General features: G+C 50.7%; 1 protein-coding gene across 6 annotated transcripts in view; it reads right to left on the bottom strand.

The window, feature by feature from the left end:
- The window catches only part of Tbx5 (T-box transcription factor 5), an 85,950-nt gene that overhangs the window by 6,369 nt on the left and 68,129 nt on the right, over positions 1-11,452 (bottom strand). For all 6 annotated transcript variants that reach the window (XM_048785663.1, XM_048785664.1, XM_015502396.2 and 3 more), the window contains exon 8: positions 6,033-6,259. In XM_048785663.1, coding sequence (XP_048641620.1) covers positions 6,033-6,259 — 227 coding nt within the window. The remainder of the gene's footprint in view (positions 1-6,032; positions 6,260-11,452) is intronic.

The raw sequence follows: 11,452 nt of genomic DNA, 5'->3' as shown, positions 1-11,452 counted from the left end.
GAAAAAGGCGGGGGCGGGGGGGGGGCAATGGGGATCATAAGCAAAAGGCCGGAACACATTTTGGAAAATCGTAAAATTATACATTCCAGTCTTTAATATCCCCGTGATCCGATGCAGGGCCCTAAGGAACACTGGGTTGGCTTCTTGATGAAAGCAGGTCCCGGGCACACCCCCCATTCCTCTCCATCCTCATCAGAATTTACAGAAATTCCAAAGCCAGGGTCCAAATTTCAGGTCAGTGATGATAAATGGGTAGAGTCTCTTGTGTTTATTTGGGTTATGGTTTAGTGCCTCTCTTCTTATTGGCCAAGTCCTGTTGGGCTTCCAGGGTTGGGGACTGGGCTGTCACCAAGCACCGAGTCTTCTGACAAAGTGAAGCTACCGCTCAGCTCCAGAAAATATATATATTGTGTGGTCAGTTATATCGCAACTCTCCCTGGCCCCAACTGACTCTCTTGGATAACAGGGAAGTTCTCTCTGGTTCTGACCATCCAGTACAGCATTGCATGGTGAAAAACCCAGTTCTTTGGAATTTTCTAGATGGTTTTGGTAGAGTGGCTTTAGTGATGAATCCGGAACACAGATTTTAAGGCACAGAACCATGGCTATGTGGTCATGGTTGAACCACTGGACCATTCCAATTTCAGTTCTTGACTGTAAATGGGATAATACCTGCTCTTGTGAGGTTTAATTGAGATAATACTTGGGCTATGCTGTGGCTCAGTGGTAGAGCACATGCCTAGCATGTGTGAGGCACTGGGTTCCATCCCCAGCACCACATAAAAATTAATAAACAAAATAAAGATATTGCATGTCCATCTACAATTAAGAAAAATATAAAAAAAAAATACTTGGGCTAATGTAGTTTCTGTCTTCCTTGCACAAGAAGTCAGCAGAGAGCTTTGAAATCTCTTGTGTGTTCAAATAACCACTTTTGAGCCTTTTTCCTCTTTTCCCTCTCAGAAGGCTGTACAGATGGTTCTCTGAAGGTCAGCCACTACCTGGAGGTATCTGGGCAGGTTCCAGAGCTGAAGACTCACAAAGCTGCTTTTTAAATCACTAATCCCAACGAGCGAATCTGGTCGCAGTGTCCAACTGGGGCATTCCCCTTCCTGATGGGGCTCATTCACTTGAAAGACCTTTGTCTGGCCCTCAGGGCATCTATGAGTCAAGACTTCTGGCTCACAGAACAGTGCTCTTCCTGACACGTGGGGGCTTTCTGTCTTCATGCTCTGCCAACCGTGAGCAGCAGCAACCTTGAACCCTGACTGATGGGCAGGCGGTGGGTGAACGGATGGATGGATGGACAAGTGGATGGATGGGCAGGTGGATGGATGAGTGGACAGAGGAATGAATGGATGGATGGATGGATGGATGGATGGATGGATGGATGGACAGGTGGATGGATGAGTGGACAGAGGAATGAATGGATGGACAGGTAGATGGATGGGTGGGCAGAGGATGGATGGATGGATGGATGGATGGATGGATGGACAGGTGAATGGATGGGTAGATGGGTGGATGGATAGATGGACAGGTGGATGGATGGACAGGTAGATGGATGGGTGGACAGGGATGGATGGATGGACAGGTGGATGGATGGATGGAAGAAGGAATTTGTGTGTGTGTGTGTGTGTGTGTTTTCCCATGCTCTTAGCATTTGGGTTAAAATGAAAAGGACTAGAATGGTACTACAGGAAAATCCTCAACTAATGATCCAAAGACTCAAGTTCAACTGTCACCTGGTCACCATCTGAAATCATTCAATTCATCTGCTGGCTTAGTAACTCTCTCCCCCAGTGAGAATACAAGTTTCCTGAGAGCAGGGGCCCTTTCTCCTGGCCCTTGGCTTATCGCAAGTACCCAGCACCGTGCCCAGTCCATAGCAAGTGCTCAATAAATATTTGTCTGATGAATTTGTGCCCCAGATCTACCACTCATCAACCACATGACCCTAGAATCTAACCCTGGCTCTCATCCTCTGTTTGGCCCCTCTGGCTCCGAGGGTCCCGTGAAGGAATGGGTGTGGAAATGCTTTTTAAAACACACACCACTGGGAAAAGGGACTCTGCAAAACCCTCTCCAATATCCGGCTCCCCTCCATCTCTCAATCCCTGGCTACCCTTTGAATACCCTCTTCTGTCATTAGCTGTGCCAAGATCTTCATTAGGGTCATGTTGGGTTGCTAATGGGAGGGGGCCGAGGATCAGGGTGGGAGGGGGGGAAGGACGAGGGCTCTCCCAGGCCCGGGTCCTGGATTTGTCTGAGTGGCATTGATAAAGGACCTTCCCGGCTTTTCTTTTCTTTTTCTTTCTTTCTTTCTTTTTTTTTTTTTTTTTTTTCTGACTCAACCCACAGGGAGAGATAGTTTGGAGACAGCAGGGTCCACACACGAGGATGGCCTCTGGCCTGGCGGGCCCTTTGACATCTCCCTGGGCCCGGCTCCTGGGCTGGTTGGAGAGGAGACAGACAATGGGGGGAAGTCAGATAGCGGCCAGCGGGGGCGAGGAGCCACCCATGGAGCTATCACTTAACGGGAATCCCAAACTGGAAGGAAACCTCGGCTGATTCCTTATCACGGGCCCATGTGGAAGCCGATGATGAATTGCTATTTGTTGTCTCCCAGGCAGGACAGACAGAGTTCATCTGGAATGTTCCCTGTCACCGGGAGCTCCCTCTTCGGGGGAGCGGTAGGTGAGAGGGCAGAGGTTCCTAGAAAGGTGACGGTCCCCTCCAAGGTGCACACCAGGCACATTCCAAGTCCACAGGCCTAGGTGGGCATCACAGGCTGGGCTCCTCACTAGCTGGGTGACTGGGGCAAGTTCTCTGAGCTCCAGATTCCAAATCTCCAAATCGGGGCAAAGGGGACAATCCTTCACCGCGTTATCTGCAGCCAGTCACCGAGGCCTGATCCCACCCACACCTCCAGCTTCTCCCACACCCTGCTCTGGGCCACCATCTCACGCCTCTGAGCCCGCCGCAGGTCCCTGGTATCAATTCTTGTCAATGAAAAGTGACTGCTTCCGAACGCAAAGAAAACCCTAGTCACAGCTCTCGAGGGCCACTTACCCACCCACGGGCAAGGGGAGCAGCTGAAGCCCCTGATTCAAATGACCGGTGACACTGGCACAGAGCCGGTCCCTGCCCTTCCTCTTTGACATTTCCTACCACTTTCTCCAAGAGTCACAGATTTTTGGTCAGTCCCCAGAGAGGGCAGGCTTCCTGCCCAAGGGGAGTACCTAGGGACAGCCCCTCACCTGCGCCCAGCCCACTCCCTTTGGGGCTCACTCTCCGATCACCCTCCCCGCATGACGCTCCAATCTGACATCCGTTAGCACCGAGGGCATCTCCTTGAGAGCACCCGACAGCAGTTTTCATTCAATAATAACTTGCATAGTGTTTAAGCCACATGTACCGGCATGAACTCTGGGACAGGGCCCCCCCCCCCCGTACGGTGGGTGCCTCCGCGATCCTCATCTTGCACGCAGTCCCAGAAAGGGGAAGCCACTTGCCCTCAGACACACAGCTTCAAAGGGTCAGCTACTTCGATGATTTCTGCAATGAACCAACTGGCCACGCGAAGCTTTTATCTGAGGCGTCTGCAAATACCCCAGGAAAATCAAATGCTCCCATAATCAAAGAGGGCCACGGGCCTTGCTTTCAAAGGCTCTCGCTCTACTCCCCAGGATGCCTTCATAAGGACACTGCTGTAAATATTGAATATAAAATGGGTCTTGGTTCTTTTTAACTTCTTCCTCCCCTTCCTCTGGACTGGCATTCATTTAATCGACAGAACTCCCTAATTCAAACCTGGTGAGCTTGAATCCGCACCGTGGGACCCAGTCTCCAGAGCAGGCCTCGGGCAGAAGAGGAAATCTGGAGAGTGTCGCGACGAGGAGTGGGAAGAGAGACAGGAGGGAGCCGGGGTGAAGCACACAGGCTCCAGATTTCAGTCCAGGTCTGGGTTCGAATTCTGCCTTCAGGAACTGGCCGGCACATCTCCCCACCTTCCTGACCTGAGCCTCCGCTTCCCAGCTAATCCCAGCACCTACAGAGTAGTGTTCAAAGGCTTGTCCTGGGATCAAGAGAGGACGCCCTTCAGGAAAACACAGACAGGACCTCTGTGCAGGTCCCAAGTTGCGGAGGATATTCCTAAGCCCCACCCTGGGCCTTGAGAGGCAGAGGCATCTGCAGGCATCTGTTTCCAGGGCGTCCAGTGGCCGACGTGCTGGGAGTTGGGCCAGGGGCTGCTGGGGTGGTACTGTTCAGGCCTTCAAGTTGCAAGGATGTGGGTGGACTCAGGCAAATCAGGAAGTCGGGCCTCCCCCAGGTCAGCTCTCCAGGCCCCCACTTGAGGATCAATGGCTGTTCTCCCCTCCTTCCAAATGCAAGACGGTGAATGTCAGAGAGCCTGGTACTTTCCTCACAGAATCCCAGCTACAGGGACAGACATCTGCCAAAGCACCCATTTCTATCGGGGCTCATGGGTGAGCTTTTTTTTTTATTTTTCTAAAAGCTCAGGCCCTGGTGGCTGGACTTCCAAAGTTGGCTACTGAGGCTCTGGGGTTAAACAGGCCTTGCTAAGGACGAAGAGCGAAAGGGCTGATACTCCCTGGGCCGACGGTGAGCCCACACAAGACACGCAGGATTTTACAATGTCTTCATACGAAGCCAATCCGACAAGGCCTTCCACGAGCTCCAGCAGATGGTCTCATTTTTTTTTTTTTTAAAGAGATGCAGTTAAGTAGGTCCATATGCACACAAACTTCCAAATACCAAATGTGGGGTTCACCCCGATTGGTTCTGAAGACCACAGGTTGCAAGCCCTAGGGTACACTGTCCCGTGTACCCTTCCCTCACGCCGTCACCTCCGCGGGCCACCATCTCTTGGCTTCCTCCTGGGACTCAGTTTCTGGGGTGATCATCTGCCCTTAGTTCATCACGGTCACCATCTACAGGGTGCTCTGGGAGACTTATTCCTCCTTCACGAAGTGGGAAACTCAGGCTCAGGGAAGTTCAGACACCTTCCTGAAGTCACACAAGAAGCCAGGAGCAGAAGGGAGATTCGAACCTGCGTCTCTCTGGCTTGGCCGCCTGCACCTGTCTGTAGCTTACACGGAGCCAATGTGTACGGAAGCCCAATGTGGCCACGCTACCTATGTCGGCCACTCTGATTCTGGCTCCCAAGAGATTTTCTTTGTTGGTGCTCGTAGGTGAGCCCTTGTGGTCTCAGCTGACTCAGGGAGAAGCCATTACTTCTCATACGACAAAGAAAAGCACGGAGGGATTCAGACACCAGCTGAAGTCAGTTGTGGCTGTGTGTGTGTGAGAGAGAGAGAGAGAGAGTCCACCTGGGAGACACAGAGGAGGCCTACAGAACTTCTAGAAGGTTCCCCGGGAGCACAGCTGGGAACCCATCCAAGGAACACCGGAAGCAACCTCTCTGCCCACCAGTGGGGAGGGCCACACAAACCCTGCTGGCCCCTGCAGACCACACCTCTTCAGCAGTTAGCAAGAATGGGTGGGTCTGGGACCACAAATGGGTATCTGAAGCACAACCTAGAGTCCAGGACACAGCTTAGTGGCAGAGAAGGTCCTTATCATGCACGAGGCCCTGGATCACACCCCAGCACCATACACATACACCCCAAAGGTTTTTGGTTTTTTTTTTTTTTTAAATGGATGTTACAAAATACATGTACTCTAATGTCACCTGTGTTGGAAGTGTCCTTTGAAGACTATCTATCTCTGTGTGTGTGTGTCATGCATGTAAGCTTGAGTATGTGGATAAAATAGATCTGGACATTTTAAATACGTCTTCTTCAAGGAAAGGGCTAGAACGGAGAAAGTCAGGTCCAGGGAGCCTTTAGTTTTACTTGCATGATCTGAATTTCTGATCATCTACATGTATTTGTGTGTTGCTTGCGCCTTTCTAATCAATCAGTGTTACCATGCATGCTCCCACCCCCACCCAACCCCCCAAAGGAAGGAAGCGGTGGCGGGGGGCGAAGGTGGGGGGGCTTTGTGCTCACCTTTCCTCTTGGTGCAATGGTAAATTTGGCTGTGCTCCTGGGGCAGCGGGTATGGGTTGGGTGGGGGCAGAAGGTCCTGAGAGGGGCCGGAGATCCCATTCTCACACTGGTACTGGGACCCTAAGTTGGACGAGGTGGAGAGAGCTCGAGGTTCACTGCTGAAGGGACTGTGGTTGGAGGCCACTTTCTGCCTCACGGTGCTCCTGGGAACCACGGGGTATTCTTTACTGAAAGACAGAAGACGGGAAATAATGTTTATCAGTACGTTGATACAGAGTCCCCTGCCAGCTAAGCTACCGAGTAAAGAATCCACCTGAAAAGTCATTGAGAAAATAAGCAAAAGGGTCTCTCATGAGCAAAGCAGCCGAATTATGCTCATGTGCATTGTATTCTGAAAAGCCACACCTGGGCACTAATTTTTCATGTCTTATACATTAGGCAAGTAAATTTGGGAGAAGCTCTCTATGTATCAAAAAGGCCAATGGGTACCCCCAGGTAAGAACCCCTCTTGACCATCAATAAGCACACAAAGCTTTTTGAAATATTTTCACCTAGTCTACCATCTTTGAACTCCCTAATTCAAGAGCCAGATGAACTGAGCAGTTGCCTACACTCCACCTCGGGGTGTCCACCTTTAAAATGGGACTGAGGTCTTTCTTTGCCCCGAGTGAGTTAAGAATGGTACCAGACTACCTAGGATGGCCAGATGTGACCTTAGGTTACTCTAATCTGGACACAGTCCCACTTTCATCTTAGGATTTCCTTTTGAGCTACTGTCCCTCTGTCCCCTCTGGTGTGCCAAAGCTCTCTGTGGCATCTGCAAAGTAGGGAAAATAAGCATCCCTGGTTCAAAGGGTGGTTGAAGGAAGAAATGAGCTGAGAGTGAAAAAGGTTCAGAAATGTCCACGGCATACAGGAGGAGCTGAGCAAGTGGTCACCTTCATCACAATCGCCCTTGTTTTAGGTGGAAAGAGGAGAGGGAGAGAGAAGAGAGAGAGAGAGAGAGAGAGAGAGAGGGAGAGGGAGGGAGGAGGAGGAGGGAGGGAAGGGAAGGGGGAGGAGAGTGAGNATAAATAATTCACATTAGAAATAAAAAGTGATAAGGAAACCAAAGACTAAGGTGAAAGGCAATAAAATACCAATACTCCTTCATGTTTTCAGGGAGCAAATGTGTGTGGATGGTGCATCGTGTTGTAGGCCCTGGAGTGAATGAAAACAAGCAGCCAGGCATGGCCAAGGTCCTCAGTGGACTCACAGGCACGCGGGGGACACAGGTGAGGACAGTACTCATCTGTGATGGAATTCCCTTGGTGTGGGGTGTACTGAACCCAGCATTGGTGGGCACGGGGTAGGTAGGGAGACTTCTGGAGTCATTTCCATGCTGAGATCTACAGACAGAAGGAGTTACGACGACAGATGGAGGGCCAAGGGTAGAAGAGAGAATCTTCTAAATAGAGAAGTAGCATTTGCAAAGATCCAGGAGGGCTGGCTGAAAGTCAAAAGTGCTGGAAGAAATAGACATAACTGATAGTGCCTCTGAGTGAGAATTGCCCAAAGATGAAGCCAGAGAGAGGCACCAAGATGAGATCACGGAGACCTTTCCAGAACACCGGGGAGTGACTTTTGGATTTGTGTGTTAGTGGGAATACTGTGTGGGTAATACTGTGTGCAAGAGATAGGTGAGGAGGCGGCCGAGGTAGCACAGAGGCAAGAGGCCCAAATGAGGGCGTGCTGGTGGGTGCCTGGAAAGGAGGTGGCTGGGGCTAGACTAAGATGGACAGGAGTAGGGTGGGGTGGAGGGTAGCCAAGGAGCAGGCGAGGGGACATGCAGAGCCCAGGCTTCTGACCTGGGTGGAAAGTGGTGACGTGCACTGACAGAGGAGAACTCAGGAGGAGCAACAGGTGGATGGGTATGTGAAAATTTGCATGTCCAGGAGGACACCCAAATAGAAATGGATCGATTGTGGATGTGGTCTTAGAAGCCTGGGTGTGTGTGGGGATCATCAGCTCACAGAAGTTTCTTGAAGTTACAGGAGTGGGTGAGCATGTCCATGTGCGGAGGGAGAAGAGAAGGCAGACCAGGACATGACCTGGAGGTGCGGAGGAGGAGGAAGAGCCAGGCGTATAGGGAGGGACTTTGTCGAGGTTGTCACAAGCCCAGCAGTGTGCAAAGGGACCGTTAACAGACGCTGGGGCTCAGAAAACAGATTTTCTTTTTGAGACTCAAGAATAAGTTGAGTGGTTTTGAAATGGCTACTCTATGCCTAGGAACTATAAATCTTTATTTATAGTTTTATAAGATTTATAAATAAATCCTGGCCTGGGAACTTAAAATCTGTTTGTCAAATCAAAACACAGACATAAAAGTATAGGTGACCAAAACATTAGATAATCTGAAAGTATCAGCAATGTACTCTACAGGAAATAGGAAAATAGTTTATTCTGAGCCAAATATGAGTGACCACGGCCTGGGAACATGGGTTCAAATGACCCTGAATGACATTCCACCATGGAAGAGGTTAAATGAATTTTTATAGCACAAAACAAAAGAAAGTCATTAATCAATACATTTACCAATTAGACTGGTGGGGCATGAAGCAGACGGGCCACAGCAAGGCAGGGAAATCTCCCCTGTAGGTTCCAGATGTTATCTCCTAGCAGTCTTCTCTTTAGGGTTGACGGAGGCTAGCGGTCTGCTAAGCTTAATGAACATCAGTCATGAAAATGTTAGGTCAGATACAAAAGCTAAGGTAGCCCATGATAATTTTGACTCCTGACCTACAACATCCCATGTCTCCAAGGTCAAGCAATCTGCAGGATCTTTAATACAGGTGCAGCTTTGACAGAGAACTTCGGTTCACAGTAGTAGAAACTGTGGAACTTGTGGTTAAAATGCCTGACTACCCATGTGTACACAGCCCTGTCCTCAGAAAGGCCCATGGAAGGGAGGCGAGGGGAGGCCTAGAAAGCCCTTCCGTTCCCAAGGATGAGAGAGAGGGGTCTGTTCTGGAGAGATGGTGGGCTTCCAGGGGTCAAACAGGAGGTGGTAGCCGATGTTTCAGGCTGCAGGGGCCCCTCAGCAAGTCACAGGACCCTAAGGGATCAGGTGCTTGGGACTGAGTCTGAAGCCTGCCAACAAGGATTTTTTTGGTGGCAATTGTTTTAGAAAAATCACAAAAAACCTGTCACTTAGACTGGACCAACCAAGTGGCCATTCCTTCTTTGCTTTCTAACCAACTCTTGAAGCGAGTCAAGGGAACTGACTTTAGAAAGTTCCGTGTGTTGGGTGGGTGTAGCCTGACCTTGTCTGCCTGTCGGTGCAGTTGCTTATTTAGAGTCTGAAGAGTTCCCGAGGAGTTCACCCGAGGCCACCTCATCTCCATCCTTACTGAACCCCCTTTTTGGCCTCAGTTATAATTTGTTCCCCCACTTTCTCCTCCTCTTCCAGTTCTCCCGTGCCGCTTCAGAAGCAAGGTCCACTTTTTACTAGAATTAGAGGTTGTAATTTATTTACTAGAATTAACAAATAGAGGCTATTTTTCCTTTTTAAATTTCTTCTTTAGAAACTTTCTGCCTTTGTTGTCTTTAAGATTTGTTGTAAGGAGCCACTCTCTGCTCTGCAGGCCCCTCTGTGTGTCTGTTTAACCCCTGGGATAATAGCACTGCCCTGTGGTTTCTCATTGAGGCGTCATTTGTCTTCACTGGAATGCTTTTTCGGTATGTTTTTTGTTTTTGTTTTGTTGTTTTGTTTTTGCGGGGGGGGACTATGTTGGCTGAGGGAATTTACAAGACAATGTATCAATGGATACCGTGGAATTCTCCAGTCCAATGCTGCCAAATGGCAAATCCCCTGGCTGGAACGGCCAAACCCTGCTTTTGATTACGAACACTCCCAGAAGTGAGAGAGGAGGTCGCATGGCAACCACTTGCCCCTAGCAGCTTGCTCCCCTCTAAGGAGCTTGAAACATCATCCCACCTGTCAATCAAGAGCATCTTTCTCAAATGCCTACAGTGCAAATTGTTCCAAGTTCACCTGGCAGATGTCAAAATGGCAGCCTGGAGTTGATGATAGAAGCAAAGGGAAGGAAATATCCCAAGGGACAGGAGTGAAGGGATTTTGGCCGGGTCCATGGATGGACAAGTCCAAGGGACCACGTTAGCACCAGAACAGCAGAAACCTCTCAAGACCTTGGGATGGAAGATAAGCCATGCACCTCTACGGCTTCAGAGCATCCGCACAGAAGCAAGCGCACGGAGAATTAAATGGGGAGTCAAAAAGTCTTGGTGGGTCTGGGGACACAGGCAGCCCCAGGGACAGTTTCACATCATTGACACTACTGTCTCCTTCCTGCTCCTTCAGAAGCTTCGACTGCTGGACTTAAGTGCTTTCCCTCATCTGATCCTGGAAAGAACCTCATTCCATGCATATGGTTAAGCTTACTTGAGAGATAAGGAAATGCAAGCTCAGAGAGGTTCAGCAATCACACAGCTGGGCAAGGGAAAGCAGAACGTCACCCAGATCAGTCTTGTTCCAAAGCTCCTGCCAACTCACTTACACTTGATAATAAAGTAACCCTGCTTGCACACACCAACTGTGTGCCAAACACAACTACCCTGCTGCACAAGCCCTCCGTGATAAGGCAGCTGGAGACCGGCTACACCCGCTGGTTCCTTCTATGTGAGTGGAAAGTTGGGTTCACCCGTGTCAATTCCCAGCCCTCTATGTGTCAACCAGCTGCACCCAAATCCCACGGACCAGCGCTGATCCGGGTCCCCAGTCCCTCCCTGGACTCTCCCTGGGTATCGACACCGCAGACCAGCCCCCCCCCTTCACATTCTGCTCCACGTGAGCGGGTGCCCTGAATGACGCCATTGTCACTGGGTCTGGGTTGTAAAACGTTACAAGGGAAGATTGAAATCTTCAGCCAGCAGGCTCCCTTGGCCTGCGCGCTAACGAACACCCCAGAGCGCGGTCCCGCCACCGCCTGAATGGCCTTTTCACGGGAGCAGGTGGCAGGGTGCTAGCGAGTTGGGGGTTTCTGTTTTGTTTTGCTTTTCCCAAAACTGCTGGCAGCGCGAGCCCGAGGACTGTGCAAGCCCTGTTCTCGGGGAGCCCGCGCCTCCTTCACCCTGCGCTCTCATCGGGGGCTTCAATTAAAGGGGGGCGGGTCCTGCAGCCCCTGCAGAGCCTCCCTGATTTATTAACCGCTTCCTACGGGCTGCGGGGGACACGAGTCCCATTGCACACGCGTGGACACCGCAGGGACCCGGGAGAGCGCACCCCGGGCTGGATTTAACCCTGTGCAATTAAAAATCAGCTCCTTCCTTCGCGCCTGCAAAGCGCCTCCCATTACTTCACCACACAGTTCTGCACCCACCTCCAGCAGGCTGCGCGGAGCAGGGGACCCTCCGCCCACCCC

The sequence above is a fragment of the Marmota marmota genome, unplaced genomic scaffold (genome assembly GCF_001458135.2).
Source record: "Marmota marmota marmota unplaced genomic scaffold, marMar, whole genome shotgun sequence".
Lineage (NCBI taxonomy): Eukaryota > Metazoa > Chordata > Mammalia > Rodentia > Sciuridae > Marmota > Marmota marmota.
Note: the sequence above shows the minus strand (reverse complement) of the source record. Positions and strands in the feature narration are given on the sequence as shown.